The sequence below is a fragment of the Streptopelia decaocto genome, assembly GCF_964273445.1.
Source record: "Streptopelia decaocto genome assembly, chromosome: 2".
NCBI lineage: Eukaryota > Metazoa > Chordata > Aves > Columbiformes > Columbidae > Streptopelia > Streptopelia decaocto.
Genome location: NC_138655.1, coordinates 155,737,021 through 155,759,163, shown reverse-complemented (window position 1 = coordinate 155,759,163; position 22,143 = coordinate 155,737,021). Strand labels below are relative to the sequence as shown.

The 22,143-nt window shown below is 41.9% G+C and overlaps 1 protein-coding gene across 1 annotated transcript in view; it reads left to right on the top strand.

Annotated features, from left to right (window-relative positions):
• Positions 1–14,500: 14,500 nt before the first annotated feature.
• Positions 14,501–22,143, top strand: part of DPP6 (dipeptidyl peptidase like 6) — a gene marked incomplete at its 5' end in the record, with an annotated part of 400,138 nt that continues 392,495 nt past the window's right edge. The window contains one exon of the mRNA XM_082045833.1: positions 14,501–14,916. Coding sequence (XP_081901959.1) covers positions 14,716–14,916 — 201 coding nt within the window. The remainder of the gene's footprint in view (positions 14,917–22,143) is intronic.

Here is a 22,143-nt window from a genome sequence, read left to right as displayed (position 1 = left end):
CCTTTTCCCAGTGAAATACATTTACAGTGTTACATGTTACTTGTTAATAATTTCAACTATTCCAGTCTTTGAATTCACAACTCTTATCTTGAATAGATATTTTAAAGTAACTGTGACCATCTTCTGAGAGACAACAGAGTCTAATAATTTTTCATATGTAGACATAACTGGGACAAATGTCTGTCCTTGGCATCCAGGTGCTTTCATACCATTAATCTTCACAGCCCCCTCGGGGTAGGTGGAGGTTATTATGCACACATTTTATTCCTAGGGTAACTTAACACAGAATCAGAGCAGCTTGCCCAAAATTCGATCCTGGTCTGACTGAAGTTAATAAGAGGTAAATGCATCACTTTACCGGAGGCATAATTTCCCACAAAGTCAAGTCAGTAATCAGGAATTCCTGTCTGTGCATCCAACAGTCAAATCACTTGGCTGTGGCCTGTTTGCTGATTCTTCCTACACGTGTAGGCTAAGCTGGAGCTCCACATAAACCTGTGTGAGATGGACTCATGTTTTAAATGAGGCCAAGATGATATTCTACCTTTTCCTGCTATTTTTGTCTTTAAAAAAAGTTCCCACAGCACCTCTCTAACTTGTAAAAATTATACATTTCTTTTCCTTTGCTCATTGGAAATGTTCATCTGGTATTTATGACCTTGGTATAGGGAATTGGGTAGGTCTTGTGCTAATGTTCATCATGTGTAAAGGCGTTTATAAAGGTATTTAAATGGTTATCATTTTCAGAGGAATAATCAGGACACTGTCTGCAAAGTAATGAAAATTTAAAAATAACTAGTTGAACAATGCAGTGTAGAAATGAATAGGCTGTAGAAAAACCCACAAAATGTCAAGATTGTCTGCCTATTTCTAACACACTTTTTGTAAAGAGAGGGAATATTGGCATATTGGCTCTAATTTCAGATGCCCTAGTAAAACAATGTCTTGCTACACAGGTTTAGGGATTATTCCTGTCTGTGTCATCTGCAGTAGCTTTTGCTCTTTTTCTGATGCTGAGTATTGCAACATAGGTGCCAAATTACTCCAGTCTATTAGAGGGCTAAGGCCAAAGAAGTGTGTAGTTAATCATATAATTTGCAGAATGAATTTCTGCTCTTGCACACTTCTCCTTGGTACATTCAGCCTTATCTCATTGCTTTCACTTTTCTGTCTTTTGCTAGGAAATTGAGGCACAAGCATTTGTTGAGCTCTGTATATATACTGTGTAAAGATGTTCATTGGGATTAAATCAATCTTCTTTTAAAATTGGGTCAGTTCCTTATCTGTGTGAGTACAGCCCTGGGAAATGCAGATTGTGGATCATGGGTGGTATCAAATTCAGCACCATCATGATGTTGAACAGTCACCTAAGGGAGAGGACGTGGAAAGGGGTTGAGATTCTCTGCCTCTCACTGCAAAGGACTATTCCTAGTACTTATCTGCTCTTAGATTGTTCACCCTTGCACTAGGGTGCTCTTACTCTTCCAGCTGATTGCAGTACTTTGACTTCAAGACTGAGGTCCAGGTAATCATAATATTTTTCAATATTTTTAGAAAGCCTTTCCACCTACCCCGTTGTAGCAGGTACCCAGATTAGAGCTGAGAAGGACTCATGTTTGCAGGTATTAGAGACTGAAGTTGGGATGGGTCATCAGTCTTGGAAATATCTGCTCTGTGGCAAGCCAAAGAATAAAATTAGTTTGGGTCAACTGAAATAATTTATTCTAATTTCAAACTTGTGTTGTTGTTGTTGTTGTTTTTTCCATTCTTCATTGGGTTTTCAAAACAACATCTTTTTTTGAAAATAAATTTGTTTTCAGTATGAAAATGGTTCATTTATATCTTCTAACCTTAAGCAATAAGTCCCCCTCCACAAATGTCTTTGAAGTGAGAATTTTGTTTTAAACCATACCTTTTTCCACTAGCAGTTTTAACTTCGATGGATCAGCATTTTCCAAGGGTATCATCAAATAGTTCCTGACCAGCTCTCTTGAGTGTCTGATAGGAGTCAGATGAAAGAACTGGAACTGGACATGCTTTCTAAACGAGAGCTCATTTTATGTTTAGTCACTATGCTTTCACATATATAGTGATTTCATAAGTTTCTTTTAACTTTGTTATCATCTATTCTTTTTTTCAAGTTTTTATATCCTCATGAGCAAATAACATCTTTTATGATAAAAGGGAGCTACTACAAAACCACAGAATCCTAGATAATGTTTGACTCAGACTCTCCATTTAGTTTGCCATGGCTTTTTTTGAACCATTTGCTATTGTATTTTAGTATTGCTTTGTGTTTTACTGACTATTCAATATATTTCCCACAGAGACTAGTTCTGTGTGTTTCCTGTAGTGAAGACTATTCAAATGGACTATAATCCTGTAATAGTTTATTGCAAAATCAATTTGAAATGCCTTGGAAAACATTTTCTTGTACTGCAGTCAAAGAAAATGTCTGTGCAGAGTTGAGAATTTGTATTTGTAATGAATTTTTTGAGGCTGGAAATGAATGTTACTTGTCCAATTGAGCATCATCTTTTGTTCTACTTAATTTTTTTCCTTTTTCCGCATCTTTTTAAGGAGAATCTTATTTTATCACCTTAGTTAGCTAGGAAAGTTTTAGGATTTAAACATCTATTTTAGAAGAAGATCTCCTGTTCCGCTGCATTTTGTGCAAATTTAGCTCCAAATGTTCTGAGTGCCTCCATGGAAGTAATTAGGTGAATTATTGCCGTGTAGCTCTGTGTGCAGTACCTGACTGGTAGCACATCTTTGAGTTAATGTTTAAGAACTACTGCAGCACCCTCAAGTGGTGATGCTGATCCGTATCTATAGGGTTTTTTCAAATGTTTCTTTCTAGGACTATGAATCATTTTAATGTTTGAGGCTGACCTGCTCCGATACTGCCAGACCCTGCAGTCCTTTCTCAGGTAAAGCTCCCACTAAATACAATTAATCACGTTAGAATCTGAACAACAGACATGGGAAAGTTTTCCTTGGATTGTCAAATAACTTTATGGAGGGCATAAAGCATTCTCTGTGCCCGTAGTAACTCTGCTTTTTTCTGTCAGTTGGGCTGGAATAAACAACCTGAGGACCCTACAGAAAGAGCAAACCAGCACATTAGGGTTTTTCTCAAGACTGCAGTTGCAAACGTAGAACAACTGTGCATGAGAAACAGAGCTGAGAACTACACATATTCCTGAAGCACACACATATCTGTAGTAATAACTTAGGAAGAAGGCTCTTTCTCAGGAAGTTTTGCTGTCTTTGTGGTCTAGTTCTCTGACTTCAAGTTTTGGTTTTTTTTTTTCCATTAGCTGCCTATTTTTAGGGCCCAGCTGTGTACTGGACCAGATAAATGGCCCCAGGTAGGGGCCCATTGCTTCCAAAATGAACAAGTGGCATCTCTCCTCATGCTCCACTCCTTCTAATTCTGCTGAGCTTTCCCAGTACTTGTAAAGAGAGTCATTAGCCCGTAGAATAAACAGCCATGGAATGAAGCCTGTTCCCTCTGCTGTTCCTGGTACAGGCTTCCATGAGCAAATCACTTTGTTCCCCTGGTCTCATCTGTAAAACAACAACAAGGAGTTTTATTTCAGAGGCTTACTCTTTTAATGGATGTTCTCTTTAATTGCCTTATAAAAGGTATTAAAATGTTTACTCTCTTGTCACTTGTAATGGTGTGTGCTGGGCAGAGGGCACAGGCTGGTGGCAGTGGAAGTGTCCCCTTGCCACCAGTTCTGCTGCAGGTTAGCAGAATGGCACAGCTGCTTGTTTACCACTGCAAATTCTACCAGGTCCAGCATGTTTTCTGTATCAAACTCAGAGAACAGGCTTGAGAAGCACTATAAACAAAACAATGTTATTTCTGGAGGGTAGAAGGTGATCCAGACTCTTATTTATAAAATTGTGTTGATCCAAATGAATTATCATCTTCAGAACATTATTAAGAATTATTAAGATTTTTTTCCCTCTTTCCTACTTATTTGACTTAGAAATCACTAGCATTTTAGGCTCTGTCCTCACATCATTCTTCCCCCCCCCCACTTTCCATAAAAGACTGATCTCATTTAAAGTGTGCCATCTAGGTTGTCATGTATATAACAGACTGCTTTGTGTTCACACGAGAAGCATGTCAGTAGAGGGCAGGGTCCAACAGTAGTGAGTTTCCAAAGAGATCTGATAAAGAAATGACAACTATTTTCTAAAATGAACTAGATAATAGACAAAAAATTGTGTGTGATGGAGCATATTTAATATGCCTGTGCTCTCATCTTAACGGCCTGCTGTCAGCTTAGAAATCACACTGTGAACATATCAGTATCTTTTTTTTTTTATTTTATTTTTTTCTACAGAAAGGCACTACCAGTAACACAAAGAGAGAAAGAGAGAGATTACTTTGTAAACTTGCCTTAGGCTGCTCCTAAAATAAGCAGAAAGGTGCAATCAGACCTCTCCCACCATGGCTGCAGTACTAAGCTGGGGTATGCCAGCAGCCCACACTGCAGCTGACCCACAAACCTACTTTAAAATATTTTGGGGCACATGTGGGGCTTGCAAGGTGGCAGGACGTGCAGCTCCTGCTGTCTCTTAAACTAGGTGGCCTGGCTAGAGAATTGCCTGCGGTGGAGAGGGGAGCTGGAGCTCAGTTTGAGAATCCCAGCCAAGAACGAGCCAGGAGAACAGGGAGCCCCTCAGCCCTGGATCTGAAACTCAACGCACAGCTACATCACAAATAAAGCGGTGCTTCTCTGCAGCCCCCTGGAAAAAGCAGATTAAAGACGAAAATGCTGCCAGTGTATTTATTTAGAAATAGGACTTGGTGAGTGTTCTGAAAGTAACACTATTCCAAGCTTAAGAGACCAGGAAATTCCAAAGGTTTGAGCCCCTTGCATGTGCTTGCTTTCCTTTTTAATACAATGAAAGCTTTGTGTGTTTAAAGATGAGGCAGATGCCTTTGGTAGGAAAATACCAGGTCATTTAAATTCTTGCAAGTCCAACGTGACATCTCAAGTTCTAGCCAAAACATAACATTGCTCCTCTTTGGGGGTAATGCCCCACTTTCTGGTTATGTCGTCTCTGTTATCTAGCAAATGTTTCCACCTCTGACAAGTTGTTTCTGCATTTGTCATAATGTGCTGCAAATGTCAGTACTGCATGTGCTTTATCTTGAGGGACCCGTATGTTTCTACATGACACAACTAGGCCATGCTAATTGGTTTTGAGGTGTCATCCACTTCCCAAAATACCAAGCAATACCAATACAAGGATATGTTCCTTTGAATGTGGATACTCTTTTCTCAGTAAAGGATATTTTCAATAAATTCATTATCCCCAGAATCAGTAGTGAATTCTGTTTTACTGGCTTACTGGATAGGCAAAGACACATTTAAATTGGTGAATAATGACTAGAATAAACAATTCCCACAGGAAAATGGTAAACTTTCCTCAGTCTCATGAAATCAAAGAAGGTTTTAGTGTGGTTATTTATATGAAATCATTTAAGATGTAGTGCTGAGAAACAACTTAATGATTATCAGGAACCTGAAATTCTAGACAAATGGTGGTGCTGTTTCTGTCTGCTCATTGCTGATGGTGTTCCTGGAGGGGAGACATCAGCTAGTGGAGCAAGTGGTGTTTCATCAGAAATTGTTACTGCCTGAAGTCATAGTGGCTTCATTTTTTCAATGATTGCTTTCAGTGTTGCTGCTTTTCCAAAATGCGGCTCTGGCTGTGTTGCTGAAATCTTGTTGATGTCATCGTTGCAGAAACTGTGATGGACTCCAAGGTTGTTTATTGGAGCCCTGTTGTGACATTTTTAGCTGCCTGGTTGCTGCTTGCCTGCTTTGTGGAGAGGAACAAGAGGATCTGAATACTCCTCTATGCTTGCATAACTTGGAGGGAATTTTATTATTTTTCTCTGGAAGAGCAAATCAGACTTCTTTCAGAGGTCTGAAATTATCAGTTACAGTCAAAATTTCACAGGATTGCCTTTGTCACAGTCGTATTCACATCGTGATGAAGCAGCTTGTGTTTTCTTGCCCAGCAGAGTCCTGGACTGCTTTTATCTTTGCGATGAAATTATTAAACATCCCTAAAGTTAGTTTGCACACTTTCTTTAGTTCGGTTCACTTGGCATGCTTTAATGATTCTTTGACATGTGCAAATAAATATACATATAGATCTACGTCTAAGTCAGTAGGGACTAGAAATACGCATGTCTTGTTTCACAAAGCTTTGGGATTATTTATTTTTTAAAGATATTACTTAGCAAGCCAGATAAGATCTATATCAGCTTAACTAGCAACTAGAGATCAAATGCCCCTAAATTTAGGTACATCCAGTGAATACGTAAAGATGCATGTGAATATTCACTGGAATTTTCCAAGTAAGAAGCTCACATTGATTGTGCCATCACTGATCTGATTTTGATCATTCTAGTGTGTATTCCAGTACCTCACTTTGCTAAACACCTTTGCAAAACTTAGTGACTCTGTTTGACACACTTTTAAAGATTGCAGTAAGGTTAAAAGGAAGCAGATATGTTGATGAGTTAAATAAAGGCATATCCTAAGAAGTATTTAAAATGAAAATCTCTCTTTGGTTGGCTTGTTTGTTGATCCTAAATAACTGTGCTCATAAACCTCTGTTAAGTCAGTAAGGACATAATTTATTAATCTCTTATCAGTATTCCATTCTTGTCCTTGTGTCTCCTGCCTCTTGAAAAATGAATACACTGTTTGGACAGCCATTTATAATCCTGTATATTTGCTGTTACATAATGGTAGTTGACAGAAAGCATTAACAAACCTATAAAATAGCTTCCAAGAGCCTCAGTCATTTTAGACTTTATGTTACTAAGACAGGTGAATTGGACGAATGGGGCAATTTGTACTTAGAAAACAGTAAGTGAACAAATAAGCTTTTTTTCCTAATCAATTTATAAAGACAAATGGGCGGAAAAGAACATGCACCAGCACTAATAGCGAACTGGCACAAACATCTACCAATCGAAGTTAGTGCCAAATCCCAAAAGGATTTATTTACTTTTAGGTGATTTCAGGGGACTTCAGGCAGCTAATCTAGGACTGTATTTCATAAAGTCCCTGCTTATAAACCACTTAAGTCCTGATGACTGAAACTTATTAGATGCTTCTCTGTTCAGTCTGAAAACTTTCTGAAGTACCTATAGTAGCAGTTCTGTACATTCAAAACTGCCTTGAGAAAACAGTTCATGACAGCTCCTCACTTAAGTTTTTAATCCTGATGGGAAACAGAAACCAGACTGAATTGTGCCTGCAGCCTTTGAGATCCGTGGCTCAGTATTTATTCCTAGAGAGTATACAACATGCTCTCTCACAGGGTGGGTCTTTTTACAAACCTCCATCATTGCTTTTTTCTTTATAAGACACTGCAAGAGAAGAATATTTGAACCTGCTGCAGCTGTGCCAAACTGGAGGAAGAAGTGTATGTCTGGCAAGGTCAGAAAGAGAACAAAGGAGTAGAAGGATATTTTGTTAGTCTAATGGTAGCTAACCTTTCTGAGATGTCCATCTCTTGATATATGCTTTTTTCCTCTGCATATTCATATATTTCTCTAGGGTCTTCTTTCAGCTCTGGGGTTCCAAAAATCTAAAATTGTGTCATTGCATCCCTTGGGCCTTTTATTAGATCTAGGTTTTAGTTCTCTTCCAAGCAACAAGAAAGCTGTCAATTTAGTGACAGCTAGTCCAAAGAGTCATAGATCTGTTTAAAGAAAATCTCTGTATTATAAAGAAGACTTTAAATGAAAGTATTTTGTCTTGTCTGCTCCCTTTGAAATGTGTGGCATGCATTTGAAATGCTGACTGGTTAAATCCCTTCTGTTTCTCTAACATTCTGCATGCACAAGTTCTTCTTGGCAAGTGGAAATTCAGAATTTCTCCAAGGTATGCTGCTTGTGCGTGCTACCAATTTTATAGTGCTGAATTAGAAAGGAATCACATCAGATTCTCCAACATGAGCAGCTGAGGATATGCAGATGTGGCTCAGACACTTAAGATGGAGCAGGAACCATGTGCATCCATTTCACACATGAAGCTGAGCATAATCTCTTGCCTCAAGACAGAATTCACCTGAAGTAGCCGACTGAAGTGCCAGTGGATCCTTTTGCAAGATAGTTACTCTTTCGGTAGACCTGCAACAGCCTCATTTACCTTTCTGAAGAAAAAAAATCATTTTCTTACTGAAAACCCCCTCAGCAGATATATTAATCAGGCAAACTGGTTGTGGTTGTTATGGCATATCAGACTTTGACATCAAATACTGGCAAGTTGCAAAGCAGAGAAAAATATGTGTAGTGGAGACCAGTTCAGCAACACTGGCTGAGCCTTGCATGGCTGCCAACAGCTCCTGGCGTCCAAAGAAAAATGTATTTATCTGTAACTTTAATGCTCGACTTCCTGGCTTGTCTTTAAGACATGGAATTGGGATCTCGTCCTAACTTCTCTCAGATAAAGCTTCCAAAGACAGAATATTAATTAAGGCTAGAAAGTCACTCTTCAGTGCAAATTCCTATTTTCCTATATTGCAATACTAGGTACAGTGGTAGGTCAGGACCCCAGTGTGGTGTACAGCTGTTCAAACACATGTGCATCTGTACATTCTTTTACTTAGGCTTTGCAGTCACCTTTTCTAGCAGCAAACTTGCACAACTGTTTTTCCTCAGTGCTCTCTTCTGTGTGATGTATTGGTTTTGCTTTTGGGTTTTTTTTGGTTGGTTGGTTGGTTGGTTTTTTTTCTGCCTTTCATAACCCCTGCACCAGTTGCAAAATCATACAAAATCATATGGGAAAGACCCTGCTGGTCTTGTGGTCTATCCTTTTGCCAGTTGGCAGAATTATTCCTTACAGCACATTTTCGAGTGCCTCTTGCAGGCTATTTATAAACATCCTTGTTGTGAGGACTTTCACCCATTTCCTCTGGAAATAGTCCTGCTCCTGCTGCTGGGAAGTACTTGCTGATATTCAGCTACGTGTTCTTGATTTAATTTCATTAGGCCTAGGTGTGTATTAAGACTCCTGGTGGATAAAATCACCTGTCTACTGACCACTGAGTGAACTTAGCAACTAAGTGCTGGAAATGCCTTCTGGAGCTGCTGATCTCCCTGGCTTTGAGTATCCTCCCATTGTGTGGCTCCAATTAACCTCCTACCACTCCAGCCTGTCTCCCCACTCTCCTAGTATCCTGGTGCTTCCCATCTCATCCAATTTTGTTCCATTTCTTCTCTGCATTTTTGATTTTACTTGCCTTCATCTCCTTTCTCTCCCAACCCTCCTGTTACTTCACCGTGTCTCTGCCTCTTCTGTGGGCTTTAGTTTTTCTTCAATCCTCCCCCTCATTCCATCTCTTCCCCTCAGCAGCCTTTTCTTCCAGCCTACTTTCTTTTTGCCCAATATCTTGTATCCTGGAAAGCCGTCTTGCCTGCCATTCCCAGTATTTGTGTACCAGTGTTTTCTTTTCCCCGTAAAGGGCCTTCATTCAACCACTCATGGAAGATTGAATTATTCTTACAGGGCCCAGAAAACATTTTTTTACAATGCTTCTCTTAGTTCAGCCTGGAAAGCTAGCTTGTTTGTTTGTTCAGGGGTTTGGGTTTGGTTTGGGATTTTTGAATCGTTATAAGGCCTTCAAGAGTATTTTTTTAAATGATCTGTGTGATGCCAGAGAAAAATATGCCTCTCTATGTCCCAAGCTCACTCACTGTCCAATGCTGCATTTCTACAAAATTTACTCTGAGATGCTGTGAGCACAAATAATGACCTAAGGAAATGAACAGATTGGTATATAAATCCACAGTATATAAAACCTCTCAGTCTTCATCAGCCCCGGTGTCACTTATCTTGACACAATTGTATGCTCCCCCCAGCACACACATTAGATCAAAATCCATGATCAAGTGTATCCTCAGGGACTGCTGAATTGGTGCATTTGACATAAGAAAGAGAATTTCTGTTGTGTTTTGGTTTGGTTGGGTTTTCAGATGACACCAGACAGCAGATGTATGTATGGTATAAGCCTGAGGCCATTAGAGATTCAGAAGCTGCATGGGGTTTTTTTGGCTAACAACAGTAATAGGAATTAAAATAGTGTGTCTTTGTTTCTTTAGTGTCTGGAGAGTTGCTATTTAACACAAACAAACAAACAAACAACCTCAGAGAGATGATATTAATAAATACAGTCATTTTAAGAGCAAATGTTAATTTGGGGGTTTCTGCAGTGATATCAAACAATTATCAGGAAATTTTAAAATTCCTTTAAAAGATGTTCAGAAATAGAAAATATAGTATTTTAAATAATAAAAACTGTGTTTGAACTAGTGAAAAAATATTTCTGTTTAACATTTTTTACTAATAAATTGTTTACAACTACCACCACATGAAAGTTAGAAACATACTTAGCTCTGTCTGCAACACACTACATATTATTTAGATGACAAGTTCAAAGTTTAAGCAAACATAAATTGCTTAGTCAGAACAGAAGAATGGAACATGAATAACAATGCTTGAGTTCTCTGACAGACAGAAGTAATATTTTTAAAAATATATCGAAGAGAAATATTGCTGGATTGTTTTTTGCTGGTGTTATTATGAGAAAGCGTACCCAAAAAGAAATCTTTTATGTATAGTTTTCAGACAGTAGGGATTAAGTTTGACCTGCTTTTGATAGTGTTACACTAATAGTGCTGAAATGTGGCAATGCTGTTTATTTGTACAATGTGGAAAAACCAAGTGTCATTTTTATCTGTATGCTTTAAAAAGTCAGTAGAGCATAATTACTTTGCTGCTGCAGGGAAAATATCTTAAGCTAACACACTTTATTTTGATGGAAATGTCACTAGTTAGGAATCAAACCTCCTTGCAAAACTTTGGATACTGAATTAAATATACAACTGAGAGACGCTTGAGAACACTGTTTATTTTGAAATGCCTTGATTTTTATCTTGGGATCTGTTTGCAGGATGTGGGGAAAGGATCTCTATTACAAGATGTGTGTTTAAAGACATGATTCTTATGTTTGTGCTTATGAAATATTTTGCCTCTTCTAACATATTTCATAATGCGAGTTGCTTTCCTCTCCTCAAATCTTGCCATAGGCAGAAAAGGTTGTTAGTGGGTTTCTTTGTAATGAAACCCTGGTTAGTGATACAGTGTTTGTTTATTACCATTTTACTATCCTGTCTCAATGATTCCTGTGCTTCTTTTTTTTGGCTCCATCCCGTTTTCCATGCCCCGTTGCTGTGCACACTGTATGACAGTATCTGATCATGTAACCGGGACATTGTGCAGGACTCTGGGCTCCAAGTCATGCACAGGTGAACAACAAATTAACCATGGAATTGCAAGCGGAGAGTAGAGGACTTCCAGCACTGAGCTGTGACTCAGGAGCTTCTGGAATCCATGCTTGAGTCTCTGCACCAGTAAAGCTGGGGAAAATAAACTTCCTTAATGCTTCCTGAGAGACAAACAGGACTATCACAATACATGATTGTGGGGGACAAGCTACATCCCGAGGTAACTGGTGCACTGTCAGAATTGAAGTGCTCTCCAGAGTCCCTAATGAAATCATCCAGATCCCCTATGACTCAGAAAAATCCTCCTGCTTTCAATAACAGCCTCAACAGACTGGTTCTGATGAATCTTAGTGCAGGGGGTAATTCAAGATATTTCTGCTTCCAGCTGCCTCCGCAGCCCTTCTACACAAGGTCACTCTTGCTGTAGCAGGGCTATGGAAATGTGTCTTGCACTTCCCAACTGGTGCAAACCATCTTCTTTCACCCACCGCAATACCCAGAGCATGACGAGACTTTCCTTCTGGAGTATTTCACATAACAGTATTACGTTCCCTTAATATGACTTCTCCATGAATTGTGTACACACATACCTGCACAATACGTGCGTGCATGACTAGACAAACTTGATTATGTGAAATCTTGGTTCTTAAGAATTAAAACCACAAACTGCATGTACTTGGAACTGAATTGGTCCTTAGTGGCTCTTCCAGTTTAGAAGTGAGCTATTAGACAAAATGTTTTCTTTTTTTCTGTACTTTCTTTGAGACTTTTTAATTCAGACATTTAATCTTTGGTGTTTTTTCTGCCTGCTGGTTTCGTCTTGCTTTTTTGTGGCTTTTTTTTGATTATTCCTTTGTGTCCTAGTTTTCCTTAGAAGTTAAAAATGTATTATTTCTTTTAATTTGATTCTCTTGTTTCTTTTTTTATTTTTTTTTCTTTTCAGTGCTAGTTGTCACCAATTCCATGTAGTCATAAAGTCACTGTTAATGACATTCAAGACGGAATTTAGCTGAGCTAACTGTCCAGATTTTTGGTAGTGTGCAGTCAATTTGTGTCCAAAACATAACTTATAGGGGGGTCCAAGTGGCTTCTGGAGAGTTACTGCTGTTATGTTGCTATGATTTAGAAGGTAGACCTTTGCTTCAGAGCATTGTGTGCTCATCTCATTTTTTAATTAAATGTCAGGATCTCAGTTGTGAAGATCAAAATGATTCCTTCTTTCAAGTTCTGTCAGGAAGGATGCAGAGCGTTTGTTTTTGTTTTCTCTTTTGATGAGATAAGGTTCCCTTTTCATCTAAATGTTAAGACTTTTCATCCCTGACTTTGAAGATGCAAATAAAAAGCAGAAGATGAAAACTATTAAGATGTAAAGAGATTTTTGATCAGACAGTTGTTGAAATCATAGGAGGGGGATAGTTACACTTCAGAATATTGTATGCATGATCTACTGAGGTGGCTTTTTTGGTTGCATGGGTTTTTTTGTGTGTATTTTGGGGTTTTCTTTGGTTGTTTTTTTTTAAGACTGATGAAATTACTTATATCAAAGATAGCATTTTTTAACAGCTAAAGCCTTAAGTAAGAGCCATGTTTAGAAACATCTCAGCCCATCAAATCCACTTGTTAAAGTATAATCAAGTTTGTGAGCCCTTCAGCAGCAAGTCTCAGTGGGAATGGGCAAACTCTGGTTTATGCTCTGTGTGTTTCCCATAAGAGGATGCCCGGTAATCCCAATATCTCTGGCAAACTTAAAGGTCAAAGAGGAGGATTTCGGGAAGGAGAAGAGGGGACATCAACTCTACCACTTTCCTTTAAACCTAAGCATCTGTTGCTATGGAAACCTGGGAGCCTGATGCTGGAGCAACAGGAATTGTCACCCTGTGTCCCGATGCAGCCGTGCTGGGAGCGGCTGGACACCCCCTGGTCCCTACCGGAGCACATTCCCATTTTCTCCTCCGGGAGCTTAATTACCGGCCGCGGTTCTCCGAACAGAATGAACGTGGCCCGGCTCCCCCGCTCAGGGGCCGCTTAGAGGCGGCTTAAGGACCGCGGCAGCGGGCGATCCCCGGGGCGCTCCCCGTCCGGACCTGACCCTGGCCCGACCGTTCCCGGCACCGGGACCGCGCTTGTTTATCCCCGGCCGGCGGTGCCGGGAGCCACTTCGGGCGGATTCCACAGAGGGGCGCTGAAGCACGTTTTAATGCAGCAAAAAAATGAATTAATACAAAAATAGTAAGAGACACAATTTACCGGATTCTTTGAAAAAGCGACAACAACAACCTCCAAAAACCCGCAACCTCCCCCTTCTCCCTCCCCTCCTCAGCCGTGGAGAGGCGGGGGAAGGAGGAGGACAGGGTGGAGGGGACGGGCACCAGGCACTTGCCAGCTCGCCGCGGCAGAGCTGGGGCAGGGCAGGGCAGCGGGGCAGCTTCGCCCCACCTCCCCGTGCCCCTTCCCCGGGGCCGAGCCGCTCCGGCCACACCGGCCGCCCGACGCCCCTCCAGCGGCCGGTCCCGCCTCCTTCCTCCCCGCCTCGCCTTTCCCTTCTCCACCTCTTTTTCTCTCTCACGGCTGGCGATCAGGTGTCTGTTGCCTTTTTTTTTTTTTTTTGAGTTGTTTCCCCGGGAAAAAAAAAAAAAAAAATAGGAAGAAGAAAAAGAAGATGCCGAAAAGGAGATGATTGTAGAAGAGCCCTCCCTCCCCAGAAGAGCAACGTGCTTTGAATGAGGCTTCCCAGCCTCTTCCACTCCGTCTCACACACTCTGTCACTCTGCCTCTCGCTTGTGCACACTGTTGGTATGCGACCTCGGAGGCGACTGCTCTGCCACCTCTGCCTGGGGAGCCGCTGACAGCCAGCTATTGAGCCAGCCCCCCCTTCCATTTTATTTTTTTTTGTTTGTTTTTTTTTCCTCTTGCTTTTGCAAACACACACGCACACCCCCCAAGCACATTTAATGCTGATCCACTCAGGCGCCATTATCGGGGGTACGTCTCCGTGGAGTGTTTTGCTGTTTCTTTTTTTTTAATTTTTTTTTTCTCTTTCCCAACACTGGATGGTGCAGCATTCCCGGGGTCTGTGGTGTTACGGCGCGATTGCGTTTTATTATTTATTTATCTATTTTCTCTTCTCTCCCACCCCACCACTCGCCCCCTCCCTGCTCTCTCGATCCCCCTCCACCCGCTTCTCTCCGGGTGCCGGTGCAGAGGACCGGGGAGCAGGAGCTCTCTCTCTCCCTTCCACTGATGTGGGACTGAACCTTGCCCGCATGTAGCATGCTGTAGCCAAAAAAGAAGAGAGGAGGGGGAGAGGGGAAAAAAAATTAAAGAGAGGGAGAAGCGCTTCTCTTTCCCTCCCTCCCCCTCGTTTCCCGCGGATTGACTTCATGGCTTCACTGTACCAGCGGTTCAGCGGGAAGATCAACACCTCCCGCTCCTTCCCCGTTCCCCCCGAAGCGAGTCACCTCCTGGGCGCCCAGAGCAGCGAGGAGGACGGCGCTGCCGGCAAGACTTCGCGTCCATTGCAACAGGAAAGCAGCCGGCCCCGCTTCCAATACCAGCCACGAAGTGACTGCGAGGAGGAGGATGTAAGCGCCGGTGTGGTTCGCGTTGGGTTGGGTTTTGGGTGTATCCCCCTTTTTCCCCCCCGTCCCACCCCGTCCTGCCGGGTGCCCATGTGCCCCGCTGAGCTGGCGGCGGTTTCTTCCAAGTGGGTCCTTGCGGTTTTCTTCTCCCCCGAGGTGCCAGGGATAGTACGGGATGGAGCCGGGGCTCCCTCGCCCCCGCGCTTCCCCCGCACCTCTCCGCGTTACCTGCCTCCTTGCGCGACTCTCCGCCGCCGCGGAGCTGGGCTGAACGGCGCGGGATAAGCGCGTTTGGAAACCAAGTGCAATCTCCAGTCGCCTCCCTCCAAGCGAGGAGACAGAGCTTCCACCCCCACCCCCCCCTTTTTTTTTTTTTAAGTTGTTATTCCATGTTTTACCTTTTAACTCTCCCCCGGGGCAAAAGTCTTCACCTCGTCCCTCCCTCCTTGCTTTCCCGTCAGCCTCATCCCAATCTGGCAGCGAGAAAACTTTTTAACCCCTGAGCAACCGTTTCAGGGGTTCTCTCTCTCTTCCCACCCACCCCCCCCCCCCCGCCCCCGGGCGAGCCTCCGCGGGAAAGTCGCAAACTTCGGCCGCGCACCTTCCGCTCTGCCTCCGAGAGTAGGCAGGGTGCATGTGCATATTGCCTTAGTAACGAGTGACTCACCCAGGGCTCGCTGCTGTGCCTGATGGAGTTAAACTGTTTTGGGTCGATCGTGCCTGGTTCTTTGGGAGAGAGGGGGAGAAGAGAGGGTTTAGAAAGTCAGGAGGAGAAGGAAGCATGGGTCCCCATTGCTGGTGTAGCCTGTGTGGTGCTAGGTTTGCAAAGGGAATTGAGGGTGTTTTGCTTCTGTGGAAGTGCACACAAGGGGAAGCAAATGGCTGCAGTTGGGAATAATGTTTGTGTCTGTTAGAAATACTTCTTGCCCGGGTGGGACATGCTAGATTTGCAGCAGGGATCAGCTCTGGCTCCAGGAGCCTTCCCAGGAAAAGCACTGCTTCAAGCCGAGACAGCAGGTCAGTCTCACTCAGAGGAGAGAGTTTTGTTCACAGGGAGACTTCCTCGGGTTGTGTTTTAATTCCTCATCCCTTTTCCTGTACCTTTGTAGAGAGTTTCGCGGTCGATAAGAGCAAGTGCACTTTTTCTAAATTGGCCTAAACCTCCCTGAGGTGGCTGCTACTCTGATAGCCCCTGGGGACCAAACGGTGACAGGACGCTGAATTAACTCTTTGCTGTGACCCGCAGACCGGCAACGGTCTTGGTGCTACTACTTCTTGGCCCTGGCCAAATGCGAGAGGGGACCCATCCCCGTGCCTGGTCTCTCCCACCCACCCGTGGCCTTTCCCCGGCGTGGTGGGGACATAAGGCCTTTCTCGGCGCCGTGCTGGGCTCTAGATGTCGCTGCGGGCCGGCGGAGTGTCGCCGGTGGGGCTGGGCTCAGGCACATCTCCCTCTTTATCTGACTGTTTTAATTTCGCTTTCCTGGATTTGGAGACGGCAGATGTCTGGAGCCGCTTCTCTGATCACCAGAAGCGCTAAGCTGGGAAGCAAAGGACGCAGTTTAGCGTGTGCAAGTTATTTGTGCTGACAGGCTCCAAAAGAATGAAGAATTATATTAGCTACTAAAAGGAGAGTTTGTTTTGGTGTTCTTTTTTTTTTTTTTTTTTTTTTTTTCTTCCCCTCGGGCTTTGTGTGTGGGTGGAGGGCATTGTTGTGCAGTGCCATCTGTAGAGGGAAAGGTGCCTACCTGGGTTTTTTCCACAATGGAGTGCCAAAAGCATGGCTAGGTACAGGGTTTTGGGATGACTTATAAATGCATGTGGACACCTTGTGTGAATTGTTTTTAAAGGGGGCAACATGTCTGGGAAAGTTCAGTGGATGGAGTCGAGCAGTTCGAACGTGCTCCTGGCCAGCAGAGTTGGGGCAGGCTGGCCTGGGGGTCTCCAGTGGAGGGTCGTTCAGGTCCGAAGGATAAAATCATAACGAAGCCGGTGAAAATGGCCTTTAAAGCGTGTGTTGGGAGAAGGCGGCGGCCGGCCCGCGGGGGGAGAGGAGGCGAAGGGCGGGCAGGGGCAAGGACGCGGGCGGGGTCGGCGGACCTGTCCGCGGTGCTGAACCGGGGCGACCTGGGAGCGGGGACGGTGGAGCTGTTCGCGGTGCTGAACCAGGGTGACCAAGGAGCGGGACCGGCGTAGCTGTCCGCGGTGCTGAATCGGAGCGACCGGGGCGGGGACGGGCGGAACTGTCCGCGGTGCTGAGCTGCACCGGGGCGGAGACCGGTGATGGTGTCTGCTGTGCTGCGCTCCGCCTGTCCCGTGGCAGGTGGAGCGGTCTGCGGTGCTGAACCCTCCCGGGGCCAGCTCTGAGATAAGCCGGCAGCGGCCTCTTTCCCATGGTTGTGGCGAGATCACGGTGAAGAGAAGGGGGGGTTGTCTCTCCTGTCCCCGGCGGCAGCAGGCAGGCTCGCCCAGGATGAGCTGATGTAGCTTCGGCTATGAAATCCCTGAGGCAAAGGGAAAAGTGAGGCAGGCAGCAGGCAAGGACTATGGGAGAAGTTCAAGGAGGGTGGTCTGCTTGTGCAGGGTGCCAGGAGCATGTGCTTATCATGGGGAAGAGCTTAACGAGATGGCATTGGAAACCCCTTTCTCAAGTGCTTAGACTTCTGATTTCTGTTTTGCACATATACTATAGCAGGACATTCACGTTTTCTTTTATTCTTCAACATAGATCTAGTAGGAAAACCCAGAGCTTAAAAATATAGAAACAAAGTTTTGTTGTTTGGTCACACTTGGCAATAACAAAACAAACCTGAAAATGAGACTGTTCTGTTCCTAACTTTGTCATGTGATCAATAATCAGGAGACAGCTGAGATTTTTTTTATGCTTCTGATTATGACTTTCCCTATAGAAATATGTGTGCTGCACTCAGCACTGTATTTTTAAGCACCAGTACAGACCTCAGTGCAGTACAAAACAGAGGGAAAGACAGGATCTTGCCTTTGAAGGTCACAGTATTGTTAGTAAGCATTTTGTTCTCTGTAAGTACTACTGGTGGAAAAATACTAGATGAAACCTACAGAAGCTAAAGAGGAAGCAGTAACTTTGTAATAAACAAGATTTAAACCAAATGCAATTGTGATTTATTGTGACAACTGCTCAGTTCACTTTACAGCCACCATTGAGACAGGCTTGAGAACATTGTAATATGAAAGTGCAGCAAATACAAGTCACAACATTCTTAAGTATCTTAGCAAGTTTCACTATGTTTCGGATCATGGTAGGTATATGAGAACATACATATAGTAGACCTAACTTGTGAACAAAGCCTGCGTTAAATATTGCATTTTTTTCATGTTAATTGTTAGTCTGATAAAGCAATCATTTTATTTATGGGAAGAGTACTGAAGAAACTGGGTCTTGTATAAATGACCCCAGAAAACCACTTCCCAGTTGGCTTTGTGGCAATATTGATACTGAAGTCAATTATTGCAATAGCTGTAAACAAAATTCCGACAACATTTTTGCTTCATTATAGGGTTTCCTTTTCACTACATTCATTTAGATATGAGGAAATATCTTTGAAGGCTCTTAGTGAAATCTGGTGTAGTGGTATAGCAGATTATGAAGAATTTTGGTAGCATAATTCTCATTTTAGATGAGGTTAATATTTTCCATATTGTACTGTAGAAGGAATTTTCTCCTAGATGTTGACTTGAGATTTTTTTTTCCCATAAAATAAAGCTTCTTCATTTTTTCCAAGCTTTTTCTTTTTTGGCCTCACAGTGATTAATGAGTTTAATTTTTGCAGGCAACTGCCAGGAGGTGCTGAGTAAGATGTATCATGCTGATTGTGTGTAACCCCGCTCCTTTTAATTACTAGGATGATAACAATGCATTAATCATGTGCATAAGAAATTCAGCAATTCTCTGTAACACAGAATATTGATCTATTTTATAAGGCACTGACTATAAAATGATGATCACAGAAGTCCTTTTTAAATTAAATTTTGTATGATAAGTTATGTGTTAGAAATATTGAACCCTTCACTGAAACATCATAAAATTTTTCTGTATGAAGAGCCATATGCTCCATGTTTACAGGTTCATTACATAGCCGAATTTCCCATTGTCTTTAATAGGACACTTAACCATATAAAAATGACCAGACTCACAAAAGCTTTCATTACGTTGAATAATCTTTCCATGACTGAATTCTGAACATTTATTTCTTTTCTGCATTTGCTTAAGACTACATTTGGCCATATGATACTTTACTAGTTTTGCAGTTGAGTATTCAGATGGATTTACATTTTGAGAAGTTTTTCACTCATATATAAATAGCGATAATTTTGAAATGCTTCAGTAAAACTGTGTTTCCTGCTCGAATAAATAAAGGATTAAGTAAATAAAATATCATTTATTAATAGAGTGAGTCTGAGAAAGTGAGAATCAAAGTCATTAGTGTAAAAAAAAATGTAATTTGGTATGTCACACTTGCTCTTGCATGTAATTGAAAGTGTTAACTTTCAGTTCATTATTTGTCTAATGGGAAGAGGTATTGCCTCCTAGAAATGTGTGTCAAGGACAGTGTTTAGAAAGGTTGAGGCCTGAGTGGCAGACAACAGGCATTTCAGAAGTGGTGTGATCTTTTCCCAAAGAGATGAGTGATTTGATTTTATAGAAGGGTTTCTAGGGCTGCAGGAATCATAACATTACTGTAACATATAGTAATTTGAATTGTAACCAGAAGTCTATCTGTAGATCTGAACTGCTGTGCTTATTGACAAACTTCAGTTTATGTCTCTAAGAGTCTCTTCGTCTGCCTCTTCTTGGTGAGTTCTTGTATGCTGAACTCAGATACCTACAGCCATTAAGATGCAGAGAGCTGGGATTAGTTCTTTCAATGGAAATAGTTAGGCCCTACTGACACTCTCTAAGCTCACCTTTTGAAATTAATAAAAATTATAGCTTCCTTCTTCCAAAAGAAATAGTTACAAACCTCATAAAAATAATGGATTTTATTTGCATGGAAGCCCATAATATATTTTATGGTTACTGAATAATGAACACTTTGATCTAGAGCTGATATGTTTTTTAAACTTGGCTTTATAGTTATATTTAGAGTTAAACCACCCTATGATACTGCTAGTTTAAAATCAGCCTCTGTTTCTGCAGTCTTTACTATGCATGATGATGATGCATGCACTAAAAAAATCTGCCAGAGAGAAAGTATTTTTAAGTATTCAGGAATAACTGTGTTAAGAGGCTGAATCATCTCTCTAATAGTAGTGAACTGTGCAATGAGTTGGGATACCTCACATAGAGTACTCAGCTCGTGTGATTTCTGTTGAACTAGTAGCTCAAATGCAGAAAGAGGATGCTGAGCCCAGGGTCAAAGCAGCTCATGTTGGTTTCCAAGGGACTTTCAAAGACACAGGGGGTGGGAAAAAAAAAACCTAGGAATATGTTCTGCTCTCCATTCCTCTGAATATTTATGTTTCAGAAAAGAAACAAGACAGTTCTTAGGGTGTCCATCACAGCTTTGAAAATGCTCTTTGGGAGTCAGAAGATTTTTGTCCGTTGAAATAAAAAAAAACTTTACATTAATTTGGGCTAATATATTTATGCTTGGGATGGTCCAGCAAAATCTCCCACTACAGTTCATTAAGTTGATTTTACTGGGATTTTTGCCTGATATGCTGGATGATGCCCAGCACGTTGCTGTGATGTATATGCATTTTTGTTCTGTGACCAAAGGGTGGCAGCGTGTCTTGATTACACTTTTCCTATAGAGTGCTTGGCATTTCATTGCTTTTATAGTCAAACACCAACTAACCATTTGTTTACGTCCTCACGCGTGAGGGTTATTTTCAGTTCCTTATTGCTTTGTCTAGGTTTGATTGACTTGATGACAATGTGGTAACTGTCTTTTTCACCATCAGGAAGAAATATTTGTTTTCAAAGCTCATCAATAAATAGTTCAACAACAGTTTTAAATAGTCCCATATTGAAGCATAGAGGAAGGAGGGGAGAAACAAATCCATCTTCTAAGGGAATGTTTTTCTCTTTTCTCCCAAAGAAAAACAAAACCCAGCCTTTTCCAAAAAACGTCTTGCTCTCATGCTGGGTTGTGATACAGTGTAAATTTTCAAAAGTACACACAGATAATTTAGGCTTTTAGATTCAGGATTTTTTGAAACATGATCTTGATCAAATCCAAAAGCATGTATTTGAATCTAATTGCTACTTAGGTGCATAAGTGCTCATTTTGGTTCAGGTTCTTACTCACTTATGTGCCTTTGAAAATGTTATCTATATTCATTAAATTGCATGTGTTTGGTAATGATGAGATTCAGTGTGGGTGAGTTAACTGAGTTAAAATGTATTTTGAGTCTGTGCATTAGTCTGTATGAAGAGATCTGGTATACCATGGTCTTTACTGCTGATATGTTAACTGAAAATGAAAATGAGACATGGGCACTGGGCCCGTTTTGCAGCAGTGCAGATGGGAACAGAGCAGTGTGGTGGTACAACCCAGTAAGGTATTTTAAAAGGATGCATGGGCTGTGATTTTTGTGTGGTGGAAACATAAGCCCTTCACAACTTTTCTACCTGTAGAGTGTTTGGGAACCTTTATTTCCCACATTCAATCAGAGTTTTAGTTATTTCTCAGTTTTTAAGCACTCCGATTTAGAGAACATGCATAGTTTGTTTTGTTAAAATAACAGTTGAAATTCTTACCAAAGATTACAGCAAAGATCAATGCAGTTTTTAAGCCTTAGGGAACCTGTGGATCCAGGGAGAGAGGAGAAAGAGGGCTCTGATACTCGTCCGCATCACAAGCAGTAAGTTTAAGCAAAGCTAATGGAGTGTGTGAGGTAATGTGAAAAAGGCCAATATTGTGAATCTCAGCTGATGCACTCTTACCAGATTTCCATGGAGCATATTTTTTAATTGCTTATCATTTGCATAGTGTGCTTGTTAGTAGAACTCTGCTGTTACATAGATTCTTCCATGAGCTGCTGTCTCTGTGCCTTTTAAAACTGTGTTTAAGGTTATTATCTTCACTTTGCAGATGGAAAATCAGAGGCTGAGTTGAGACATTGTCTCATAGACAGTGCATCTCAGCTCTCAGTGACAGTTTGTTAGGGATCAGCCTGTGAGCTGTTCCATTTTTTGGTCCTGGGCTGTAGGGGCTTTAAAAAACAAAAAATATTCCAGTTATCACC